At 53.8% G+C, this 27,125-nt stretch overlaps 1 protein-coding gene across 1 annotated transcript in view; it reads left to right on the forward strand.

Moving 5' to 3' along the window:
* LOC123350247 (deleted in malignant brain tumors 1 protein-like) overlaps positions 1 to 27,125 on the forward strand; it is a 271,642-nt gene that overhangs the window by 122,442 nt on the left and 122,075 nt on the right. The window contains exon 13 of the mRNA XM_044988732.1: positions 1,877 to 2,206. Coding sequence (XP_044844667.1) covers positions 1,877 to 2,206 — 330 coding nt within the window. The remainder of the gene's footprint in view (positions 1 to 1,876; positions 2,207 to 27,125) is intronic.

Below are 27,125 nucleotides of genomic sequence, written 5' to 3' on the forward strand. Positions count from 1 at the left end.
GTGCTTCTACACCACTAGCCCAAAGTAAGACAAATGCTTAGAGCCAGGTATGAGTGATTTCAGCTCTGTAGCAGGTAACAAAACTCTTAATGAAGCCAACATTAGCTCTTTTGTTGCACAATGGAGAGAAGAGAAGTGTTTAGAGCTCTCTCAAAAGGGGCCCATACTAGCAGATACACATATCTATCCCCAGTCTCTCTCAGTTCAATGGGTTTTGGAACCCATGTCCCTTGCCTAGCAAGTGCTACTCAGTTGTGGGCGAATCCAGCCGTCATAAAATGCCAAGTACAGTTCTAGTGTCCTTGATTCACATAATCTGGATAACAACCCTTCATTACTACTGCCCCAATAACAAAAAGACTGGGGATCCCACAGTAACCAAAGTGACCATTTGGACAAGCAGTCCATCATGCTAGGCAGGGTGACTGTGCCCATGCAAAGATCAGCCCCTGAAGTCCTTTTCCACAGCTCACCACCAGCTGTCAGGATGGACCTCATTCTGACTCTGTTTACATCTGAGCCCCCTGGTCAGTGAGTTCAGTTCAGTTGTGGGTGACCCCCTCAGTCCGGGCAGGCTAAGCACAGTTCTGCCCTTTTCTCAGACAATCAGGACAACAAAATTTCACTACCCTGCATTCAAGTACTACAGTGATTTGTAACCAGCACTAGCCAACACAGCTCTGTCTGCTAGATACCTAGGCAGAATGGGTGTGTTATATAAACACAGTCTGGTCCTGAAGCCTTTTCCCCTCCCCAGCTCATCACTAGCTGTCAGGGGAGAGCTCATTCTGTCCTTGCTGACCTCTAGCTTGTTCAGCCATCTGACTGTGCATCCTCAAGGTCTAGACTTCTAACGGGGCTCTGCTCCACCACGTGTGACTGTCTGTATTGCTGCCTCACAGGCACACTGAGAAGACCAGGCTAAGCCACATTTCTGCATTGCAGCAGTGCCTCTGACCAGTCCAGTCAGGGGCCATTAAGCTTAGTCTAGGATCTGCGTCCCAGGTTACAAATAGGCAGATAAAAGTTAGGGCTTCTGAAAATCCTTCCGAACGCCAGTCTCTCTATCCCAGAGTTGCTGCCCCTCTGTGAGGACACAGCTGTCAGCCCAGCTCTGCCATCATTCATCTGAGGCTGGTACTGGGCTGGCAGCACTAGACACGAGTGCAGCAATGGCTGCCACAAAACGATGTTGCCAGGTCAGTCGTGGCAAGTCAGGAGGAACCGCAGGGGCAGGTGTTTGCTTCAGGAGGGGGCTGATCTGCTTGTAGGAAGTGTGCATTGCCTCTGCACTGGTTGGATCCATTGTCAGCCTGGTGTGCAGCAGGTTCCTGCCAGGCGTCCCTGCGCTCCAGGCAGTTCTAAGGGGGATGGACTCTGGGTGACGTTTTCAGGGAGCTATGGAGCCAACACATGTAAATTCGATGCTGATGTCAGGCTAAGGCAACCAATAATGACATGGGTGACTGTGTTCAGCTCCCAATCACCAAGATGCTTATGTCAGCGTCTGCCCCGCAGCACTGCACAGTATCGCACTGGAGCGAATACCAGCGCCAGGATTCAGGGTGTAAATCTGCTTCCCAGGAGGTTCCTGCCAGCAGTGCGGGGGGTGATCTTTTGAAGTGCTCTAGTGGGAGCAGTAGGTCAGACTGCCATCCAGTCTGCCTAGCTAGGTGAGAGCTGTCTGGGAGGGGAGTGGACAAACTTCAGCATTGCTCAAGTGATTAGCCTGGTCACTGGTGGGGAGCCCTTGACAGGCAGTTGCTGTGTGCAGATACTGGTCAGATTGGTCGGCGGGAGGCGCTACGTTCCCCAGCGACACGACATCAGATGCACAGGAACCTGCCTGAGTGTTTATTCCCTTGGGTGTTTGCAGACGCTGGCATCTCAGAAGTGGCTCAGCTCCGACTGGTGAACAGCCCGAGTCGCTGTGCTGGGAGGGTCGAGGTGCTTCACAACCAGAAGTGGGGAACTGTGTGTGATGACAGCTGGGACTTACAGGATGCCAGAGTCGTGTGCAGGCAGCTGGGCTGTGGGACGGCGTTATCAGCCCCAGGAGGGGCTCGATTTGGAGAAGGATCAGACCAAATCTGGCTGGATGACGTCAACTGCACAGGGACAGAAGTTGCCCTCTCCGATTGTGGGGCTCGGCCTTGGGGAAACAATAACTGTAACCACGGAGAAGATGCCGGTGTTGTGTGCTCAGGTAACTTGCATCCATGACATCACTGTGGGTGGTGCAGGGATCAGGCTGGGAAACTTTCAGCACAAACCCAGCTCTCCTGTCTGAGTCAGCGCTGACCCTAGTGCCGCAGCATGGTGCTAAGGGTCTGTACTGTAAGGAGCTTTTTTGGGTTCACAGTTTCCCATGGTATCAGTGCTGACCCCATTTTCCCCACGCAGTTCTACATGCCTGTGCTGCAGGGAGCGGGATGGGGGCTCATTAGGGGGCACTCTCCCCTCGCAGTCAGTGCTGGGCCAGTGCCCCAGCACAGCACTTAGGGTCTGTGCTGCAGGGTGCAGTACGTGTGGCTCTGTGAAACACCCTCCCCACTACAGCACAATGGGGCGCTGGGTAGTCGTAGATCCCATTTATGGCATTTGGGGTTGAATTAATCCTGCAGCCACTCAGGGAACCCTTTATGAAATGTGGGGTTCCTATCCACGTCACCCGGGTGATTTATATCTCAGCTAATCACCCATGAACTTGTAATATCCCCCACAGCTGTGACTGGAGACAGGGTTCTTCCTCACTTCCTCTCCTACACAGCTCATGAGTTTCTGTGCCCTGTCTCTCATCTACCTATCAATTACAATAAAGAATACAAAGCGTAGATTGCTCACTTCATATTTATTTTTGATTACAAATATTTGCACTGTGAAAAAGAAACAAAACAAATATTATTTTCAGTTCACCTCATACAAGTACCGTAGTGCAATCTCTTTATCAAGAAAGTTGAACTAAAAATGTAGATTTACATTTACAAATTTTAAATGATTTACAAATAATAACTGCAATCAAGAATAAAACAATGTAAAATTTTAGATCCTACAAGTCCACTCAATCCTACATCTCATTCAGCCAATCGCTCAGACAGACAAGTTTGTCACCTTTCCAGGAGATAACGCTGCTTGCTTCTTGTTTACAATGTTACCTGAAAGTAAGAAGAGGCATTCAAATGGCACTGTTGTAGCTGGTGTAGCAAAATATTTATGCTGATCATGGGTTCTGCTCACTAACGATACAGAGCAGAGCAGACCGACAAATTATTCATTTTCATCATCTGAGTCAGATGCCACCAGCAGAAGGTTGATTTTCTTTTTTGGTGGTTCAGGTTCTGTAGTTTCCACATTGGAGTGTTGCTCTTTTAAGACTTCTGAAAGCCTGCTCCACACCTTGTCTCTCTCAGATTTTGAAAGGCACTTCAGATTCTTAAACCTTGGGTCGAGTGCTGTAGCTAGCTTTAGAAATCTCACATTGGTTCTGTGACGTTCCCCTCTGGTGTTGTCCAGACTGGTGATCTGCTAGCTCACTCCAATCCTTGACTCAGGGAGCCAGCCTTACCCTGCTGTGCTGAGAGAACCACCCCTCCTGGGCTGATCACGCACAGCCTCTGGCATGTAAGCTGCTCCTTGGATTGTGCAACCGAATGACACTAGCCAATATCGCCGGTCTGAGACACAACCCTAGGAACCTCCGTCTTGCAGTGTCCATTTATCCCTGCTGGATGCTCCAAGCTTATATAAGTTAATAAATTTAACAAAGAAATTGGTATGTACCAGGCTTGTTATCCCAAGGGGAGTCTCTGACACGCTTCAAACCAAACACACTGCTTCAGGTAGAACAAACAAACTGAGTTATTAACTATGAAGATAGATTTTAAGTGATTATAAGTCAAAGCCTAACAAGTCAGATTTTGTCAGATGAAATGAAAGCAAAATACAGTAAAAGCTGATTTTTCCGGCACTTCACCAACAGGAAAGCTCTATAAATCGGTGTTTCTGATCTTCATTGAAATGCCTGCTTATAGTCCGGTGGCATGATGCCGGCAGGGTGCCGGGGTGCAGGAGGGGGTGTGGAGTGCAGGCTCTGGGAGGGACTTTGGGTGTGGGAGGGGTATTAGTACGCGGGAGGGGGTGTGATTTGTAAGATCCATGGGCCACTCACCTTGGATGGCTCCCCATAAGCGGCGACCTGTTCTGAGCTCTGGCTACTCCTAAGCAGAGGCACGCCAGGTGGGTCTGCATTCTGCCCCTCCCCCCCTGCTGGCTGCACAGCTCCCATTGGCTGGCAACCATGGCCAATGGGAGCTGCAGGGGTGGCACCTGAGGGCGGATATAGTGCACCAAGCCTCCCGCCGCGCCTCCACCTAGGGGCAGCCAGGGCAAGTTGCTGCTTGTGGGGAGCCACCCGAGGTGAGTGCCCCCAGGTCCGGCACCCCGCACTCGATACCGTGCCCCAACTGCCTGCCCTGAGCCCCCTCCCGGACCCAAACATCCTCCCAGAGCCCGTACTCCACACCCCCTCCCGTGCCCCAACCCCCAGCCTCACACTCCGTCCCGCACCCGAACTCCTTCCCTCTTAGTTAACCTGCATTTTCATTTACCAGCACCCCCCATAGCCCGAACATGCCGGATAAAACAAGTTAACTGTAATAATATAAAGTGAGAACTATACACATTGTATTCAGTGTTGTAATTGAAATCAATATTTTTTAAAACAGAAAAACATGCAAAATATTTAATAAATTTCAATTGATAAACTATTGTTGAACAGTGCGATTAAAACTGCGATTAATTGTGATTGATTTTTTTAATCATGATATTTTTTTTTAGTTAATCACGTAAGTTAACTGTGATTAATTGATAGGGAGTGAACCCCTAACAGGCTGTTGCAGAGGCTGTTGAGACCAATCAGTGGGAGGCGCTATGTTCTTCCTTGCATGATTTCTCATGTTTATACCAATAGGTGTGTGCGCACTGCATGCACCATCGTCAGAAGGTTTTCCCTAGCGGTACTCATAGGGTTGACTGCAGAGACCCCTGGAATGGCACCTTCATGGAGGTGCATATAGGTCCCTGCTGACCTGCCATGTGCTCAGTTCCTTCTTACCACCAGTGACGGTCGTTGGAGCAGCTGAGTCTCTTGCATTCGTAAGTGTCTACCTAGTGGTTCCCTTTTCTTAGTTGTAGATAGTTACTAGTTTGTTATATAGTAGTTTCTAGTAAGTTGGGCTGACTTTGGGGGGCTTTTCCCCCACCCCAGTTTCCCCAGCACCTGGGCCTGCCTCGATCACAGGAGTTTCAGGCGTGCAAGAAGTGTGCCAAACCTATGCCCACAGACGATCCGTGTGCTCCTTGTCTCAAGTGCCTAGGAGACAGTATCAGACAGACAAGTGCCCAATTTGCAGGAGCTTCAGACCCAGGTCTAAGAGAGCGGGACTGTCACTGAAAGCTCCTCCTGATGGAATCAGCCCTTCGCCCCCAGCAGGCATCAGAAATGGCACTGGCATCATCAGTGCGCAGCACCCTGGCCTTGGTGCGGGATGTTCCAGTACCAGGAAAGGATTCCTCCAAGGAGCACAAGCACTTCTGCCCTGCTTGTAAGGCCAGCGTTACCAGGCGGCACCGCTCACAGTGCCCACTGCTGCAGAAGAAAAAGAAGGTGGGCAGGGCTCGTTCCCCCATCGAGAATCCGCGAGTTGATTCCAGTGGAGTGCGTCTTGCGGCGGGACACCCACAGTCTGGACCTCAAGACCTGGCACTGTTGACTCCGGCCCCAACTGGAAGCCCATCGAATCCGGTGCTGGTGGACTCCCTGACTTGGGAGGATTTCGAGGAAGAGCTCGACCTCCCCGCCACACCGGACACCTACGAGGCAGCATGGGACCTTACTGCCATGGTGGCACAGTCCCTGGCCCCACAGGTGTGAGCTCTGGCACCGCAAGCTCAGGCACTGTCTGCGGCACTGATGATGGCACTGGCTGCAGCATCTATGGCAGTGCCGCATAGAGCTCCGGCACTGGTTGTGGCACCAATGGCGGCACCACCCCGGTTCATCATCGCGTCAAGCCCATGATGTTACGGCACCGCTCATCATCACCTTGGTACCGCTACCCAGCACTGTTGTGCTCCGCCCCCCTTTGGTCAGGCACTGAATACTCATCTGAGTGAGACGCTGAGTCTTCTGTCTCTCGAAGCAGCCAGTACTGCTCCCACTCCTGGCACCGGTCCCGGCACCACAGAGCTGGGGACTCATCGGCACTGACAGTCTGCTGGCCACCCCAGTCGCAGGGCCCAGTACAATGGCCCTTTTGGACTCCTTGAATGGGGCAGGAATAATAGGAGGCGCCTGCCACAGTCTTCCTCAGGCCAAGGCCAGGGTTCGCCCAAACAGCCCCTAGGCCTGAAGCCAAACTTTTAAAGATGTGCCCGAGGACGGTGCATCAGTATTGAATTTGGATCCTTACCGTCCCTTTGTGAATCGATTCTCAAGCTTCTATCGTGCTTGGTCCCAGATCACTTCAGATCGCTGGGTCCTGAGCACGGTACGGATCAGATATTCTATCCAGTTCTGTTCCCTCCCACCCTCCCACCCCTTTCCCCATTCCTCTTCAGGGACTTTCTCACGAACAACTCCTCTTGCAGGAGGTGCAATCTCTCCTCGCTCTATGGGCAATAGAGGAGGTTCCTCAGGAGCTCAGGGGCAAGAGGTTCTAGTCCCGCTATTTCCTCATTGCCAAAGGTGGGCTCTGGCCTATCCTGGATCTGTGAGACCTCAACACATTCATGAGGAAAGTGAAGTTTCACATGGTCTCTCTAGCCACCATCATTCCTTCCCTGGATCCGGGGGACTGGTACGCCGCCCTCGACTTGAAAGATGCATACTTTCATATCTCCATTATCCCAGTCCACAGACGTTTTCTTCATTTTGTGGTCAGTGGCCAGCACTACCAGTTCAGGGTGCTCGCATTTGGGCTCTTGGTGCCCCCCCGGGTAATCACAAAGTGTATGGCGGTCATGGCAGCCTTCCTCCACAAATGTCAGGTGCAAGTGTTTCCGTACCTGGACGGCTGGCTCTTCCAGGCCGAGTTGCAAGCCCAGGCTTAGCTCGGGCCACCTTCCACAGACTGGACCTCATATTGACTGTGCCCAAATCCACACTAGCCCCGGCACAGAGAATAGAATTCATATGAGCCTTCTTGGATTCCACACCGGCCAGAATGTTCCTGCCTGAGCTGTGCTTCAAAGCACTCATGGACATTTTCGAAAACCTTCGCCGATTCCCCACAACCATGGCCAGAAATTGCATGAAAGAGTTGGGGCACATGGTGGCCTGCACATACGTGGTCCAGCAGACCAAGTTACACCTTCACCCCCTCCAGGCGTTTTTGGCAAGGGTACACAGGCTGGGAAGGGACCTACTGGACTGGATAGTTACCCTCCCCACTTGAATTCTCGAAACTCTCCACTGGTGGCTGTGGCGGGAGTACCATTTGCAGCGGGAGTATCCTTTGCCAAACCTCAGCTTACGCTATCGCTGGTCACGGAGGCCTCAGCGCTCAGTTGGGTAGCGCACCTGGGCAATATCAGAACTCAACGCCTATGGTACCATGCAGAACTATCGCTGCATATCTATGTAAGGGAGCTGAGGGCAGTTCATCTGGCCTTCCAAGCGTTCCAGGCCCGCCTTCAGGGCGCATGTGTGTCGGTGATGACAGACAACATTGCAGTGATGTTCCATATAAACAAACAAGGTAGTACTTGTTCCTCTCCCCTGAGCTAAGAAGCCTTCAAGCTGTGGGACTTTTGCATGGCCCAATCAATACACCTAGAGGGTCGCACCTTCCGGGAACGCAAAACGAGGTAGCCGATCACCTCAGCCACTTGTTTCACGGTGAGGAATGGTCCTTCAGGCCGGACATCGCACACTCGATTTTCCAGAGGTGGGGCTTTCCCCACATAGACCTGTTCACGACGCAGAGCAACTGGAAGTGCCAGCGGTTCTATTCTTTCCTGAACCACAGCCCAGGCTCCATCGCAGATGCCTTTCACCTTTCATGGACGAGTCACCTGCTGTACGCGTTCCCGCCCTTCCCTCTCATACACAGAGTCCTCCTCAAGACTCACTGGGATGAGGCTTCCTTGATCCTCATAACGCCAGCGTGGCCCCGCCAGCACTGGTTCACCCTGCCGATGAAACTCTCTGTGGACAGACCAGGAGCCCTTCCTGTGTGTCTGAGCCTCATCACACAGGACCACAATCATATACAACACCCCAATCCGGAGTTCCTCCTCCTCATGGAATGGAAATTCCATGGCTGAACCTTCATGAGCTTCAGTGTTTGGACCCAGTGAGGGAGGTCCTGCTGTGAAGTAGGAAACCCTCCACTCATGACATGTACCTTTCAAAGTGGAAGTGCTTTTCCATCTAGTCTCTGCAGAGGGTCACCGAACCGAAGCTAGCGCCAGTTCCCCTTGTTTTGGACTACTTGTTATACCTCCAGCAGCAGGGGTTGGCAATATCATCTTTCAGGGCACACCTGGCGGCCATTTCAGCCTTCCATCCGGGGGCAGCGAGTAGGTCAGTCTTTGGCAATCCCATGGTGGGCTGGTTTCTCAAGGGCTTGGACAGACTTTATCAACAGGTACAATGACACGTTCCCCAGTGGTACCTCAACCTGGTACTGTCCAGGCCCATGGCAACCTGCCCTCTATCCTACCTGGAAGGTGGCCTTTCTGGTGGCCATAACCTCGGCCAGAAGGGTATCCAAGCTCAGAGCACTGACTTCCGAGCCCCCTATACGGTCTTTTATAGAGACAAGGAACAGCTACACCCTCACCTCGCGTTTCTGCGAAAGGTAGTCTCCTCGCTTCATAAGAACCAGGACATATTTTTACCTGTGTTCTTTCCTAAGCCACATATCAGTAACAGAGAGCGCATGCTCCATTCTCTGGACATCAGGTGTGCCCTAGCATTCTATACTGAGTCACAAAGCCATTTTGTAAGTCACCACAGCTCTTTATTGCAATCGCAGGAAGGCTGAAGGGGCTTCTGATCTCATCCTACCGCATTTCATCGTGGATCACGTCCTGTATCATGACTTGCTACGACCTGGCTAAAATTCCAGCCCCTCCACTTACGGTGCACTGCACAAGAGCATAGGCGTCATCCGCAGCATTCCTGGCGCAGGTCCCTATCCAGGAAATATGCAAGGCAGCAATGTGGTCCCCTATCCACACCTTCATGTCACACTACGCCATTACCCAACAGGCAAGAGACGATGCAGCCTTTGGCAGGGCAGTCCTGCATTCCTCAACCTGGTGAATTCCAACCCTTCCCACAGGGAAACTGCTTGGGAGTCACCTATTGGAATGCACATGAGCAATCACTCGAAGAAGAACAGCGGTTACCTACCTCTCGTAACTGTTGTTCTTCGAGATGTGTTGCTCATGTCCATTCCAAATCCCACCTGCCTCCCCTCTGTCGGAGTATTCCGGCAAGAAGGGACTGAGCGGGCAGCGGACCGGCAAGGATCTATATACACCAACATGAAGGTGCCATTCCAGGAGTCTCCATAGCCGACAGGACCTTCCAGCAATCGTGCACGCAGTGTGTGCACGACTATTGGAATGGACATGTGCAACAGATCTTGAAGAACAACAGTTACGAGAGGTAGATATCATTTTTTTTATCAGCATCACTAGTGATCAGCTGTACAGAAACCTCCCTGAGTGTTTATTCCCTTTGGTGTTTGCAGACGCTGGCATCTCAGAAGTGGCTCAGCTCCGACTGGTGAATGGCCCAAGTCGCTGCGCTGGGAGGGTCGAGGTGCTTCACAAACAGCTCTGGGGAACCGTGTGTGACGACAGCTGGGACTTACAGGATGCCAAAGTCGTGTGCAGGCAGCTGGGCTGTGGGACAGCATTATCAGCCCCACGAGGGGCTCGATTTGGACGAGGGTCAGACCATATCTGGCTGGATTACGTCAAGTGCAGAGGGATAGAAGCTGCCCTCACCGATTGCACGGCTCAGCCTTGGGGAGAGAATAACTGTACCCACGGAGAAGATGCCGGTGTTGTGTGCTCAGGTAACCATCTACCACTGTGTGTGTTGCAGGGAGCAGGGTGGGAAGTACATTATGGGGCATTGTCCCCTCACAGCCAGTGCTGACCCCAGCACGGTGCTTGTGGCCTGTGCTTCAGGGAGCAATATGGGGGTTCCAGTAGGGAGCACTCTCCTCTCAGTCTGTGCTGACCCTAATTACCCGGTGTGGATCTATGGGCCTGTGCTGCAGGGAGCGTTGTGGGGGCTTAGGAGAGGTTGCTCATGCTCTGCCCTTGAAATCAGTGCTATCCCCAGTGCCCTAGTGCGGTGCTAGGGGGCCTGTGCTCCATGGAGGGAAGTGTCAGAACGGGGCACTCGCCATGTTGAGCTTTGCTGGCCCTAATGCCTCAGTGCAGCACAATGAGCCCCTAGCATGAGGAAGCCTTGTCTGTGCCCGCTGGGGGCAGGTCCCCAACTTCCTCGGACACTGTCCACACAAGGTGTGCCGTCTAGCCCTTGTGGGGGAGAGGGTGTGACCTCTCTCCTGGTTGTAAATAGGCACACTTCACCTCTAGGACCTCTGAGCATCCTCCTGCAGCACCCAGTCCCTGTCCCGCTGGGCATTCACAGCAGTCACAGATCTGCTTCTCCCCAAGGAACAGGGTCCCAAGGTGACCAGCTCCACCTCCCATTTCTGCCCCAATCAACACACAGCTCTAGATCTCATCATAGTCACACCAAGGACAAGTGATTTCACAGAGTGTAGAGATTCGAGGAGTAGCAAGGAGAAGGGTTGGAAAGAAACGGTTCCATGGCCAATATAATCATACCAGGTTGACTAGAGCCTGAACTCATTGAAGAAGATACTTTTTGTCTGGTAGAGCAACACTCACCCCACAGTCCTTCCAGGATTTTACTCCAGGGTTGGTTGTGATCTCCTGTTCCTGAGACAAACGCTGTCAGCTGCCTCCTGCATGAAAGGGAGCTCTTGTCCCCTTTCCTCTTTCTTTGTAGGTACAGACCATTGTCACTTCCCAGAGGAGGTCTCTCTTCAGAGAGTTGTGTTGAGGGTCCTTTGTCTTGGAATTTTTTTTAAAATATGGAGATATACTTATCTCATAGAACTGGAAGGGACCTTGAAAGGTCATTAAGTCCACTCCCCTGTCTTCACAACAGAACCAAGTACTGTCCCTGACAGATTTTTTGCCCCAGATCCCTAAATGGCCTCCTTAAAGATTGAACTCACAGCCCTGAGTTCAGCAAGGAATGCACAAACCACTGAGCTTTCCCTCTCCCCAGTGTCAAGCTTTCACTGGGCCCAGACAGTGAATATAGCATGTCTCCACAGCTGTGTTTTGTTGTGTGTGCTGATTGGCTCAGCTGAAGGGTTTGCCATGGCGCAGGTGACAAGCTTCCCTTCAACACTTCTGGAGCATCCCCCACATTAACTTGGGAAAATGCCAGAAACAGGATTATAAACATAGAACCATGAGCAAAACACCTACCTCGGAGTATTTTGGGCAGTATCTTTTGCCTCAGGTTCTTGAATCCAGCAACCAAAAGTTCCTTTAAGGTGCTTCTCCCTCAACCGCACCCCACTCACAGTGGTTGTCCTTGGTTAGTGAAGACCCAGAGTTCAGAGGTGCACCTGTGTGAGTTCAGCTCCCACCATGGGGCGGGGAGGAGAGTGCCTGGCTCGCTCTGCTGTCTGGGTGCTTGTTCTGGTGGCAGCTGCCCTGCCAGCCACTCACCACTCGGCTCGCCCTCACCTTCTGCTGCCCCCGGTCTCTCCACTGTGACCTCTGCAGGTCGCTCTCTTGAAGCTCCACCCAGCTCTCAGTGACTGTCAGCTGCTATTGGGGAACCCTCAGTGCTGAAGCAGGCTGGGCAGAAACACTGTCTCAGAGCAGGTGATTTCAGCTCTAGTGATCACTTAAACCGAAAAGACTCCTAATGGAGCCTTAGAATCATAGAATGTCAGGGTTGGAAGGGACCTCAGGAGGTATCTAGTCCAATCCCCTGCTCAAAGCAGGACCAACACCACCTAAATCATCCCTGCTAATGGAACCTTATTTAACTCTATCTTTGAAGAGTGGTGAGGGGCAGATTAAACCATGTCTAAACCCCTTACACAGAGCCCACACCCCTCAGCAGGAACACCCATCTCCACCCCCTCTCATTCTTGATAGGGGTCTGGTGTCTGAGCCCCCTGGTTAGTGAGTTCAGTTCAGTTGTGGGTGACCCCCTCAGTCAGGGCAGGCTAAGCACAATTCTGCTGCTCTTTACTCAGACAATCAGGACAACAACATTTCACTACCCTGCATGCAAGTACTACAGTGATTTGTAACCCAGCACCAGCCAACACAGCTCTGTCTGCTGGATACCTAGGCAGAGTGGGTGTGTTGTTTTAAATACAGTCCGGTCCTGAAGCCTTTTCCCCTCCCCAGCTCATCACTAGCTGTCAGGGGAGAGCTCATTCCCACCTTGGTTACCTCTACCTCAGAGGTGGGCAAACTTTTTGGCCCGAGGGCCACATCTGGGTTTCTCAGGGAAGGGGGTTGGGGTGTAGGAGGGGGTGCAGAGTGCGGGAGGGGGCTGCGGGCAGGGGGTTGGGTGCAGGAGGGGTGCGAGGTGCTACAGGGTGCTCAGGGCAGTGGGTTGTGGTACAGGACGGGTGTGGGGTGTGGCAGGGGGTTGCTGTGCAGGAGGGGTGCGAGGTGCAGCAGGGGGTTGGGGTGCAGGCAGGGTGAGGCGGGGGTTCAGGGTGAGGGATCCGGCTGGGGGCTGCTTACCTGGAGTGGCTCTGAGGTGTCTGCGGCAAGCACCAGGGCCCGGGCAGGCTCCCTGCTTGCCCTGGCTCCGTGCCGCCTCGCACCGCTCCTGGAAGTTGCCTGCACCACATCTCTGAGGCCCCTGGGGGAAAGTAGAGGGCTCCGCGCGCCGCCCTCGCCTGCGTGTTCCTCCCCTCACTCCCCCATTGGCCGTGATTCCCTGTTCCTGGCCAATGGGAGCTGTGGGGGGCAGTGCTTACAAGTGAGGGCAGCGTATGGAGCCCTCTGTCCCCCGCCCCAGCCCCAGGGGTTGCAGGGACGTGGTGCCGGCCACTTCCAGGAGTGTCATGGGGCCAGTGGCGCCATGGGGGTGGCAATCCCATGGGTTGGATCTGAAGCCCTGCCAGGCCAGATCAGACTCTTGGGCCATTGCTTGCCCACCCCAGCTCTAGCTTGTTCAGCCATCGGACTGTGCATCCTCAAGGTCCAGTCTTCTAACGGGGCTCTGTTCCACCACGTGTGACCGTCTGGATTGTTGCCCCACAAGCACATTGAGAAGATCAGCCTAAGCCACATTTCTGCATTGCAGCAGTGCCTCCGGCCAGTCCAGTCAGGGGCCCATTAAGCCTAGCCCAGGATCTGCGTCCCAGATTGTAAATGGACACATGCAAGTTAGGGCTTCTTAAAATCCATCTGCACGCCAGTCTCTCTATCCCAGAGTTGCTGCCCCTCTGTGAGGACACAGCTGTCAGCCCAGCTCTGCCATCATTCATCTGAGACTGGTACTGGGCTGGCAGCACTAGACACGAGTGCAGCAATGTCTAGCTGGGCCCTGATTAAGCTGACCACAGCTGTGGCTGCTTTCCCAATCAGCCTAGCTTTCTCCACTGCAGGCCTCTCCAGGGCTACTTTATCCCCTTCAGGCAGGAGTGGGGTGACCACCCGGCTACACCCCCCAAGAAACGTTGGTGGCTCACTACACCCCCAGGGCTCCTGAGGACCTCGCATGAGACAGGGACTCTGGGCCGTCTTAGGCACAGGACTCGAAGGTGACTTTAAAGTCTTTGGGGATCCACACCCCTGCACCCCAAAGAAAGCCTCTTAATCCACAGCCCCCGTCTCACTTCTACTCTGAGCCTCCGAAGCAAGACTCGTCCAGGAGACGGGTCAGGAATAACAGGAGGCGCCCACGACAGTCCTCCTCAGGCCAAGGCCAGGGTTCAGAAAAACAGCTCAGTCCAAAGTCAAACGTTTGAAGATGTGCCTGAGGACGGAGCATGTTACTAAGTCAATCATGGCAAGTCTGGTGCAACCGCAGGGGAGGTGTTTGCTTCAGGAGGGAGTCGATCTGCTTGTAGGAAGTGTGCATTGCCTCTGCACAGGCAATTCTAGGGGGGATGGACTCTGGGTGATGTTTTCAGGGAGCGATGGAATTCGATGCTGATGTCAGCGTCTGCCCCGCCGCACTGCACAGTATCGCACTGGAGCAAATACCAGCGCCAGGAGTAAGGGTGTAAATCTGCTCCCCAGGAGGTTCCTCCTTCAGTGTTGGGGGTGATCTTTTAAAGTGCTCAAGTGGGAGCAGTAGGTCAGACTGCCGTCCAGTCTGCCTAACTAGGTGACAGCTGGCTGGGAGGGGAGTGGACAGATTTCAACATTGCCCAAGTGATTAGCCTGGTCAGTGGTGGGAAGACCCTGACAGGCAGTTGCTGTGTGCAGAGACTGGACAGAGGCGCTACGTTCCGCATCAGAGGGGTAGCCGTGTTAGTCTGGATCTGTAAAAGCAGCAAAGAGTCCTGTGGAACCTTATAGACTAACAGACGTATTGGAGCATGAGCTTTCATGGGTGTCTATAAGGTGCCACAGGACTCGTTGCTGCTTTTACGTTCCGCAGTGACACAAGAGATCAGATGCACAGGAACCTCCCTGTGTGTTTATTCCCTTGGGCGTTTGCAGACGCTGGCATCTCAGAAGTGGCTCAGCTCCGACTGGTGAACAGCAGGAGTCGCTGCGCTGGGAGGGTCGAGATCCTTCACAACCAGCAATGGGGAACCGTGTGTGATGACAGCTGGGATTTACAGGATGCCAGAGTTGTGTGCAGGCAGCTGGGCTGTGGGACGGCGCTATCAGCCCCAGGAGGGGCTCGATTTGGGCCAGGGTCAGACCATATCTGGCTGGATGACGTGAACTGCACCGGGACAGAAGTTGCCCTCTCCGATTGCAGGGCTCGGCCTTGGGGAAAGAATAACTGTACCCATGGAGAAGATGCCGGTGTCGTGTGCTCAGGTAAACTTCATCTACCACCATGCATGTTACAATCCATCATGTCACTGTGAGTGGTGCAGGGATTGGGCTGGCAATCTTTCAGCATAGACCCAGCTCTCCTGTCTGAGTCAGCGCTGACCCCAGTGCCCCAGCATGGTGCTATGGGCCTATACTGCAGGGAGCCGGTTCAGGGTCACAGTAAGTGTCGCTCTTCCCATGGTGTCAGTGCTGACCCCATTACCCCCACACAGTTCTACATGCCTGTGCTGCAGGGAGCGGGATGGGGGCTTAGTAGGGGGCGCGGGGCCGGCAGGTACTGGGGCACAGAAGGGGGTGTGGAGCACGGGCTCTGGGACGGACTTTGGGTGTGGGAGGGGTCTTGGTCCGTGGGAGCGGGTGCGGGGTGTAAGATCCATGGGGCTCTCACCTTGAATGGCTCCCCGTAAGCGGTGACACATCCCAGGCTCTGGCTACTCCTAAGCAGAGACGCTTCAGGTGGCTCTGTGTTCTGCCCGCCCCCCGTGCCAGCTGCACAGCTCCTATTGGCTGGGAACCATGGCCACTGGGAGCTGCGGGCGGAAGGAGTGCATCAACCCGCCTGCCGTGCCCCCACCTGGGATCAGCTGGGACGAGTTGCTGCTTCCGGGGAGCTGCCTGAGGTGGCCTTGGATCCGGCACTCTGCACCCTCTACCGCACCCCAACTGCCTGCCCTGAGCCCCCTCCTGCACCCAAACTTCCTCTCAGAGCCCGCGCTCCACACCACCTCCCATGCCCCAACCCCGCACTCCCTCCCGCCCCCAGGGCCGCCCAGAGGGGGGGCCAGTGGGGCAATTTGGCCCAGGCCCCCACGAGAATGTCGGAGGCTCTCCCTGCTTCCGCTTTCCCCCATCCCCCGGCGCCTCAGCATGTCGCGTCCAGGAGCGGCCCTGGACAGAGCTAAAGCAGCGTGGCTCCACTGGGGCCTGAGCTCTTCCCGCTTGGAGCCGCGTGGTAAGGGAGTGGGGCTGCGAGCTGCGGCCGAGTGGCAGGAGCTCAAGTCACGTGGAGTCAGGCCGCTGCAGTGCTGTCTGGGGCCACTCCTGGATGCAGCGCGCTGGGGCTCCGGGAGAGGGGGAGGCGGTAGTATGCAGCATGTAACACTCCCCTGCCGCCCCGCTCCGAGCCCAGCCCCTCTGAGCCGGACACCACCCTGACTTCCCCCCTACCACAGCCCTGACCCCCAGCTCTGAGTCCAGCCCCTCTGAGCTGGGCACCCCCTGACCCCCCCCCCCACAGCCCTGACCCCCAGCTCCGAGCCCAGCCCCTGGGAACTGGGCACCCCTCGATCCAGAGCCCAGCCCCCCACCAAGTCCTGGGCAACAGCAGCGCCACCCCCAGGCAGCGACAGCCCATTGACACCAACGATCACCATCACCCAGCAACAGCCCATTATGTAATTGCAAATGTAGACATACCATTAAAAGCATTTCATGTTTTTAAATAATGTATTTCGTGTATTTTCAAATTATTAAAAAATAATTTTTGAATGTATTTCACTGGTTAGTATCATGTATTTGGAAATGTACAAAATATAATATTGCAACTTTTTTTTATGGAAGGGGCCCCCGAAATTGCTTTGCCCCAGGCTCCCCTGCCAAACTCAACCCCCCTCCCTCTTAGTTAACCAGCATTTTTCATTTACCATCACCTCCCATTTCCCCAACATGTCGGATAAAACAACTTTAACTGCAATAATGTAAAGTGAGACCTATACATATTGTATTCTGTGTTGTAACTAAAATCAATATATTTGAAAATATAGAGAAACATCCGAAATATTTCATAAATTTCAGTTGATATTCTATTGTTTAACAGTGCGATTAAAAATGTGATTAATTATTTTAATCATTATTTGTTTTTTAGTTAACTGTGATTAATTGACAGGGAGTGAACCCCTAACAGGCTGTTGCAGAGGCTGTTCAGACCTGTCAGTGGGAGGCGCTTTGAGTGATTGCTCATGTGCATTCCAATAGGTGTGTGCACATCCCGTTCACCATCATCAGAAGGTTTTTCCCTAGCGGACCCGTAGGTTCGGCTGTGGAGACCCCTAGAGTGGTGCCTTCATGGAGGTGTATATGGGTCCCTGCCACCTGCTCTGTTCCTCCTTACCACCAGTGACGGTCGTTGGAGCAGCTCAGTCTCTTGCAGTCACAAGTACCTACCTAGTGGTTCCCTTTTCTTAGTTTCAGATAGTTAATAGTTAGTTATATAGTAGTTTCCAGTAAGTTGGGCTGACTTTGAGGGGCTTTCCCCCACCCCAGTTTCCCCAGGCACCTGGGCATGCCTTGGTCACAGGGGTTTAAGGCGTGCGAGAGGTGTGTGAAACCTATGCCCACAGGAGATCTGCATGCTCCTTGTCTCAAGTGTCTAGGAGATGATGTCAGACAGACAAGTGCCCAATTTGCAAGAGTTTTAGAGCCAGGACTAAGAGAGCGGGACTATCATTGAAAGCTTCTCCTGATGGAGTCGGCCCTCTGGAAATGGCACCGGCATCATCGGTGCGTAGCACCCCGGCCTCGGTGCAGGATGTCCCGGTACCAAGAAAGGACTCCTCCAAGGAGCACGGGCACTGCTGCCCCTCTCGTAAGGCCAGTGCTACCAGGCGGCACCGCTCACAGTCCCCAGTGCTGCATAAGAAAGAGAAGGCGGACAGCGATCATTTCCTCATCAAGAAACCGCAAGGAGATTCCAGTGGAGTGCGTCCTGCAGCGGGAAACCCACGGTCTGGACCTCAAGACCCGGTACTGTTGACTCCAGCCTCAATCAGAGGCCTGTCGAAAGTGGTGCTGGTGGACTCCCCGACTTGGGAGGATTTGGAGGAAGAGCTCGAGCTGGACACCTGCGAAGCAGCAGGGGACCTGATTGCCATGACGGCGCAGTCCCCGGCCTCGCAGGTGCGAGCTCCGGCACCACAAGCTCAGGCACCGTAAGTGGCACCGATGACGGCACCGGCTGCAGCATCTATGGCAGCATTGCATATGGCTCCGGCACCCTTTGTAGCACTGATGGTGGCACCACCCCTGGTTCATCATTACGACAAGCCCATGATGTTACGGCACTGCTCACCATCACCCCAGTACTGCTCCCCAGCACTGTCAGGCTCCGCCCTCCTGTGGTCAGGCACAGAGTACTCGTTTGAGTCAGATGCTGAGTCTTCTGGCTCTTGAAGCAGCCAGTACTGCTCCTGATCCCAGCACTGGTACCGGTACTGCACAGCTGTGGACTCATCGGCACTGGCGGTCCCAGTACAATGGCCCTTTTGCACTCCTTCAACCTATCATCAGACTCAGGGTCAGGGCTCCAGGGCCGCATTGTTGGTGTCTGCACCCCGTTCACCCCCTGTGGCGGAGCGATGTCTCACTGGTGTGGCGCCTCCTGCTGGTTGTCCAGGGAATTATCTCTTTTCCAGCTCCGGAGCGCCCTCTGCTGGCTTAGGTCTTTCCTGCCGCTGGCCCCCGTGTCCCTCCCAGACTCCAGTGCCCTTTGCCCAAGAGTTCTGCCCACCGCAGTCCCCTCACTCTGGGTCTCCCCTCCCAGGGTAACCCTGAACCCCCAATCCCCACCTTGACTCAGTGGCTACTGCCAGTCATCATCTAGCCCCCGCTCCCTGGGGCAGACTGCAGTCTGTAATCCACTCATCATCGGCAAGGAGGGGTTAGACCTGCTTCCTCTGCCTTTATCTGGGCTGCCCCTCTGCAGCCCCAGTTCCTTTTTGTGGGCCTTTAGCTTGGCCTGCAGCCTGGGACTTTGCTAGGCTGGAGCTCCCCAGCTCCCTCTGCTTCCCCAGTGCAGCTACACCCTAGGTACCCACCTCAGCTCCCAGGAAGCCAGGTCCTTCTCTCTCTGAGGCTAGAGAGAGTGCCTCTCTCTTCTGCTTCTGGCCCCAGCCCTCCTATAAGGGCCAGCTGGGCCCTGATTAAGCTGACCACAGCTGTGGCTGCTTTCCCAATCAGCCTAGCTTTCTCCGCTGCAGGCCTCTCCAGGGCTGCTTTATCCCCTTCAGGCAGGAGTGGGGTGACCACCCGGCTACACCCCCCAAGAAACGTTGGTGGCTCACTACACCCCCAGGGCTCCTGAGGACCTCGCATGAGACAGGGACTCTGGGCCGTCTTAGGCACAGGACTCGAAGGTGACTTTAAAGTCTTTGGGGATCCACACCCCTGCACCCCAAAGAAAGCCTCTTAATCCACAGCCCCCGTCTCACTTCTACTCTGAGCCTCCGAAGCAAGACTCGTCCAGGAGACGGGTCAGGAATAACAGGAGGCGCCCACGACAGTCCTCCTCAGGCCAAGGCCAGGGTTCAGAAAAACAGCTCAGTCCAAAGTCAAACGTTTGAAGATGTGCCTGAGGACGGAGCATCAGTATTGAACTCGGATCCTTACCCTCCCTTTGTGGATCCATTCTACCACTTCTACCATGCTTGGTCCAAGATCACGTTAGATCGCTGGGTCCTGAGCACGGTACAGATGGGCTATTGTATCCAGGGCCGGCTCCAGACCCCAGCGCGCCAAGCGTGCGCTTGGGGTGGCATTTTGCCAGCAGGGCGGCAGGCGGCTCCGGCGGACCTCCCGCAGTCATGCCTGCGGAAGCTCCACTGAAGCCGCGGGACCAGCGGACCCTCCGCAGGCATGTCTGCAAGAGATTCCCCGGAGCCGCGGGACCGGCGACCGGCAGCACGCCCCCTGCGGCATGCCGCCCTGCTTGGGGCGGCCAGATTCCTAGAGCCGCCCCTGATTGTATCCAATTCTGTTTCCTCCTGCCCTGGACGACTGGCTCATCAAGGCCGAGTTGCAAGCCCAGGCTGCAGAGCATGTGTCTCTGGCTCGGTCCCCCTTCCACAGGCTGGGCCTCATATTGAATGTGCCCAAATCCACACTAGCCCCGGCACAGAGAATAGAATTCATAGGAGCTCTATTGGACTACACGCAGGCCAGGACATTCCTGCCAGAGCTGCGCTTCCAAGCACCTCACGGACATTATCGAAAACCTTCACCAATTCCCCACAACCACAGCCAGAAATTGCATGAAAGTGTTGGTGCATATGGTAGTCTGCACATATGTGGTCCAGCACACCAGGTTACGCCTTCGCCCCCTCCAGGTGTGTTTGGCGAGGGTACACAGGTTGGGTAGGGACCCACTGAACCGGATAGTTACGCTCCCCACTTGCATTCTGGAGTCTCTCCACTGGTGGCTGCGGCGGGAGTACCCTTTGCAGCGGGAGTACCCTTTGCCAAACCCCAACCTATGCTATCGCTAGTCACGGACGCCTTGGCACTCAGTTGGGGAGCGCACCTGGGCAATATCAGAACCCAAGTCCCATGGTCCCATGCAGAACTGTCGCTACATATCAATGTAAGGGAGCAGAGGGCGGTTCGTCTGGCATACCAAGCTTTCCAGGCGCATGTGTGTCAGTGGTGACAGACAACACGGCAGCGATGTTCTATATAAACAAACAGGGTAGTGCTTGCTCCTCTTCCCCTGAGCTACGAAGCCCTCAAGCTATGGGACTTTTGCATGGCTCACTCGATACACCTAGGCCTGGTCTACACTGCGAGGGGATCGATCTAAGATAGCTACAAGAATAGTGTAGATGAAGTCAATATATCTTAGATCGAATTAAAATTACTTTGCCTCCTTGCTGCGTTGGATCGACAACCGCGACTCCCCCATCAACTTTGCATCCGCCTCTCGCACTGCTGGAGTTCAGCAGTCAATGGGAGAGCGATCGGGGATTGACTTATCGCGTCTACATTATCAATCCATGATAGATTGATCGCTACCCGCTGATTCCGCGGGTAGTGTAGACAAACCTCTAGAGGTGTCGCACCTTCCGGGAGCACAAAACAAAGTAGCCGATCGCCTCCGCTGCTCGTTTCATGGTCAGGAATGGTCCTCCAGGCCAGACATTGCACACTCGATTTTCCAGAGGTGGGGCTTTCCCCACATAGACCCGTTCATGACGCAGAGCAACAGGAAGTGCCAGCGGTTCTATTCTTTCCTGAACCACAGCCCAGGCTCCATCGCAGATGCCTTTCACCTTTCATCGACAAGTCACCTGCTGTACGTGTTCCCGCCCTTCCCTCTCATACACAGAGTCCTCCTCAAGACTCACCGGGACAGGGCTTCCTTGATCCTCATACCACCAGTGTGGCCCTGCCAGCACTGGTTCACTCTGCTGTAGACAGACCAGGAGCCCTTCCTGTGTGCCTGAGCCTCATGAGACAGGACCAGAGCCACCTACAACACCCCAACCTGGAGTTCCTCCACCTCATGGCATGGAAATTCCATGGCTGAACCCTCATGACCTTCAGTGTTCGGACCCAGTGAGGGAGGTCCTGCTGTGAAATAGGAAACCGTCTACTCTTGCCACCTACCTGGCAAAGTGGAAATACTTTTCCATCTGGCCTCTGCAGAAGGGCACCGAACCGCAGCAAGCGCCAATTCCCCTTGATTTGGGCTACCTGTAATACCTCCAGCAGCAGGGGTTGGCAATATCATCTCTCAGGGTACACCTGGCTGCCATTTCGGCCTTCCACCTGGGGGCAGTGGGTAGGTCAGTCTTCGGTAATCCCATGGCGGGCTGGTTTCTCAAAGGCTTGGACAGTCTTTATCCCCAGGTACAACGGCCTATTCCCCATTGGGACCTCAACCTGGTCCTGTCCATGCTCATGGGGGCCCCTTTCAAGCCCATGACGTCCTGCCCTCTGTCCTACCTTTCCTGGAAGGTGGCCTTTCTGGTGACCATAACCTCGGCCAGAAGGGTTTCCCAGCTCAGAGCGCTGACTTCCCAGCCCCCCTATATGGTCTTTTATAAAGACAAGGTGCAGCTACGACCTCACCCCGCGTTTCTGCCAAAGGTAGTCTCCCAGTTTCATAAGAATCAGGATATATTTTTACCTGTGTTCTTTCCAAAGTCACATATCCGTAACAGAGAGCGCATGTGCCATTCTCTGGACATCAGGCGTGCCCTAGCATTCTATACTGAGCACACAAAGCCATTTTGTAAGTCACCACAGCTCTTTATTGCAATCGCAGAAAGGCTGAAGGGGCTTCTGATCTCGTCCCAGCGCATTTGTCATGGATCACGTCCTGTATCAGGACTTGCTACAACCTGGCTAAAATTCCAGCCCCTCCACTTACGGTGCACTGCACAAAAGCGCAGTTGTCATCCGCAGCATTCCTGGCGCAGGTCCCTATCCAGGAAATATGCAAGGCCGCAACGTGGTCCCCTATCCACACCTTCACATCACACTATGTCATTACCCAACAGGCAAGGGACGATGCAGCCTTTTGCAGGACAGTCCTGCATTCCTCAACCAGGTGAACTCCGACCTCTCCACCAGGGAAACTGCTTGGGAGTCACCTATTGGAATGCACATGAGCAATCACTCGAAGAAGAACAGCGGTTACCTACCTCTCGTAACTGTTGTTCTTCGAGGTGTGTTGCTCATGTCCATTCCAAATCTGGCAAGAAGGAACTGAGCAGGCGGCGGGTCAGCAGTGACCGATATAAACCGCCATGAAGGTGCCACTCCAGGGGTCTCCACAGCCGACACGACAGGTTCCGCTATTGGGGAAAAAACTTCCGACAATCGTGCAGGCAGTGTGTGCACACCTATTGGAATGGACATGAGCAACACACTTCCAAGAACAACAGTTACGAGAGGTAGGTAACCATTTTTTCCACAGCATCACTAGTGATCAGATGCACAGGAACCTCCCTGAGTGTTTCTTCCCTTGGGTGTTTGCAGACGCTGACATCTCAGAAGTGGCTCAGCTCCGACTGGTGAACGGCCCAAGTCACTGTGCTGGGAGGGTCGAGGTGCTTCACAACCAGCAGTGGGGAACTGTGTGTGATGACGGCTGGGACTTACAGGATGCCGGTGTTGTGTGCAGGCAGCTGGGCTGTGGGACGGCGCTATCAGCCCCAGGAGGGGCTCGATTTGGGCAAGGATCTGACCGTGTATTGCTGGATGACGTGAACTGCACAGGAACAGAAGTTGCCCTCTCCGATTGCAGAGCTCAGCCTTGGGGAGAGAATAACTGTACCCATGGAGAAGATGCTGGTGTTGTCTGCTCAGGTAACCTTCATCTACCTCCCTGCCTGTTGTAGGGAACAGGGTGGGAAGCTCATTATGGGGCCTTGTCCCCTCACAGCCAGTGCTGACCCCAGCATGGTACTTGGGGCCTGTGCTGCAGGGAGCAATATGGCGGTTCCAGTAAGGAGCCCTCTCCTCTCAGTCTGTGCTGACCTTAATTCCCCTGTGCGGTTCTATGGGCCTGTGCTGCAGGAAGCAGTGTGGGGGCTCAGTAGGGGATGCTCACACTCTCCTCTTGAAGTTGGTGCTGGCCCCAGTGCCCTAGTGCAGTACCAAGGGGCCTGTGCTGCAGGGAGAGGGGTGTCAATAGGGGGCGCTCTCCATTTGTAGTTGTGCTGACCCTAATGCCCCAGTGCGGTGCCATGGACCCCTAGTATGAGGGAGCCTTGTCTGTGCCCACTGAGGAGCAGCTCCCCAACTCCCTCAGCCAGAGGCCACACAAGCCGTGCCCTCTATGCCTTGGGGGAAGGGGGTGACCTCTCTCCAGTTTGGCAATAGGCACAATTCACCCCTCGGCCATCCAAGCGTCCCCCTGCAGCACCCAGTCCCTGTCGCGCTGGGCATTCACAGCAGTCCCAGATCTGATGAATGAGGTTAATTATGACTCCGTTAGGAGAATTTTGGTTTAAATGATCACTAGAGCTGAAATCACCTGCTGCGAGACAGTGTTTTTGCCCAGACTGCTTCAGTGCCAGGAGTAAAGGTGTAAATCTGCTCCCCAGAAGGTTCCTGCCAGCAGTGGGGCGGGTGATCTTTCTAAGTGCTCTACTGGGAGCAGTAGAACAGACTGCCGTCCAGTCTGCCTAACTAGGTGAGAGCTGGCTGGGAGGGGAGTGAACAAACTTCAACATTGCCCAAGTGATTAGCCTGGTCAGTGGTGGGGAGCCCTTGACAGGCAGTTGCTGTGTGCAGAGACCGGTCAGAGCCATCAGTGGGAGGTGCTACGTTCCCCAGCGACACGAGAGATTAGATGCACAGGAACCTCCCTGAGTGTTTATTCCCTTGGGTATTTGCAGACGCTGGCGTCTCAGAAGTGGCTCAGCTCCGACTGGTGAACAGCAGGAGTCACTGCGCTGGGAGAGTTGAGGTGCTTCACAACCGTCAGTGGGGAACCGTGTGTGATGAAGGCTGGGACGTAGAGGATGCCGGAGTTGTGTGCAGGCAGCTGGGCTGTGGGACGGCATTATCGGCACCAAGAGGGGCTCGATTTGGGCGAGGTTCAGACCATGTCTGGCTGGATAACGTGAACTGCGCAGGGACAGAAGCTGCCCTCTCCGATTGCAGGGCTCGGCCCTGGGGAGAGAATAACTGTACCCACAGAGAAGATGCCAGTGTTGTGTGCTCAGGTAACTTGCATCCATCTCGTCACTGTGGGTTGTTTAGGGATTGAGCTGGGAAGCTTTCAGCACAGACCCAGCTTTCCTGTCTGAGCTCTGGTCTACATTAGGGAGGGGGAGTCGACCTAAGATACGGAACTTCAGCTACATGAATAACGTAGCTGAAGTTGGCGTATTTTAGGTCGACTTACTTGGCCGTGGAGACGGCTGCGAGTCAACCACTGCTGCTCCCCTGTTGACTCCGCTTCCGCCTCTCACGAGCTGGAGTTCAGGAGTCGACGGGGAGTGCCATCAGGGATCGATTTTATCTTATCTCCACTAGACACGATAAATCGATCCCCGATAGATCGATCACTACCCGCTAATCCAGCAGGTAGTGAAGACCTGCCCTGAGTCATCGCTGACCCTAGTGCTCCAGGATGGTATTAAAGGCCCGTATTGCAGGTAGAGTTGTGTCTGTAGGGGGCACTCTCAATTTGCAGTTATGCTGGCCCTGATGCCCCAGCACGGTGCCATGGGCCCCTTGAATGAAGAATTCTTGTCTGTGCTCGCTGCGGAGTAGCTCCCTGACTCCCTCGGCCACAGGCCGCACAAGCTGTACCTTCTAAGCCTTTGGGAGAAGAGTGACCTCTCTCCAGCTTGGCAGTAGGCACACTGCACCCCTCGGCCATCCGAGCGTACCCCTGCAGCACCCAGTCCCTGTCGCGCTGAGCATTCACAGCAGTCACAGATCTGCTGCTTTCAAAGGAACAGGGTCCCAAGGTGACCAGCTCCACCTCCCATTTCTGCCCCAATCAACACGCAGCTCTAGATCCCTTCATAGTCACACCAAGGACAAGCGATTTCACAGAGTGTAGAGATTTGAGGGGTACCAAAGGAGAAGGGTTGGAAAGAAATTGTTCCATGGTCAATAAAATCATACCACGCTGACTAGAGCCTGGACTCATTGAACAAAATACTTTTCTGTCTGGTAGAGCAACGCTCACCCCACAGTCCTTCCAGGGTTTTACTCCAGGGTTAGTTGTGATCTCCTGTTCCTGACAGAAACGCTGTCAGCTGCCTCCTGGGTGAAAAGGATCTCTTGTCCCTTCTCTTCTTTCTTTGTAGGTACAGATCATTGTCTCTTCCCAGAGGAGGTCTCTCTTCAGAGACTTGTGTTGAGGGTCCTTGGTCTTTGTAAATTCTCATTCCCTCAGTGGGCCCAGGCAGTGAATACAGCCTGTCTCCACAGCTGTGCATTGTTCTATGTGCTGATTGGCCCAACCGAAGGGATTGCCATGGTGCAGGTGACAAGCTTCACATCCACACTTCTGGAGCGTCATATGCTACATTTTACATCTCTCTTCAACTTTGTCCCATACAAACATCTTGCTCCCATTAAGTTGACTGTTGGGCTGCTGGCACTTGGTAGAGAGCTCACATGCTACCTTTGGTGAGCTATTGTGCATATATAGGCTCATAGACTTTAAGGTCAGAAGGCACCATTATGATCGTCTAGTCTGACCTCCTGCACAACGTAGGCCACAGAATCTCACCCACCCACTCCTGTAACAAACCCCTAACCTATGTCTGAGCTTTTGAAGTCCTCAACTTGTGGTTTAAAGATTTCAAGGTTCAGAGAATCCTCCAGCAAATGACCCATGCCCCACGCTGCAGAGGAAGGCGAAAACCCCCAGGGCCTCTGCCAATCTGTCCTGGAGGAAAATTCCTTCTCGGCTCCAAATATGGCGATCAGCTAAACCCTGAGTATGTGGGCAAGACTCACCAGCCAGACACCCAGGAAAGAATTCTCTGTAGTAACTCAGATCCTACCCTATCTAGTGTCCCATCATAGGCCATTGGGCATTTGCTAATAGTCAAAGATCAATTAATTGCCAAAATTAGGCTATCCCATCATACCATCCCCTCCATAAACTTATCAGGCTTAGTCTTGAAGCCAGATATGCCTTTGCCTCCACTACTCCCCTTGGAAGGCTGTTCCAGAACTTCACTCCTCTGATGATTAGAAACCTTCATCTAATTTCAAGTCTAAACTTCCTGATGGCCAGTTTGTATCCATTTGTTCTTGTGTCCACATTGGTACTGAGCTTAAATAATTCCTCTCCCTCCCTGGTATTTATTCCTCTGATATATTTATAGAGGGCAATCATATCTCTCCTCAGCCTTGTTTTGCTCGGGCTAAACAAGCCAAGCTCTTTTCAAGCATTGGCCTACTAAACCCAGGGCTATGAGTTCAATCCTTGAGGGGGCCATTTAGGGCTCTGTGGGGAAAAAAATCTGTCAGGGACAGTACTTGGTCCTGCTAGTGAAGGCAGGGGACTGGACTCGATGACCTTTCAAGGTTCCTTCCAGTTCTATGAGATAGGATAGGAGTCTCCTTTTATAAGACAGGTTTTCCACTCCTCAGATCATCCTAGTAGCCCTTCTCTGTACCTCTTCCAGTTTGAATTCATCCTTTTTAAACATGGGAGACCAGAATTGCACACAATATTCCAGATGAGTCTCACCAGTGCCTTGTATAACGGTACTAACACCTCCTTATCTTTACTGGAAATACCTCGCCTG

This window comes from Mauremys mutica, chromosome 15, assembly GCF_020497125.1.
Source record: "Mauremys mutica isolate MM-2020 ecotype Southern chromosome 15, ASM2049712v1, whole genome shotgun sequence".
NCBI classification, from domain to species: Eukaryota; Metazoa; Chordata; order Testudines; family Geoemydidae; genus Mauremys; species Mauremys mutica.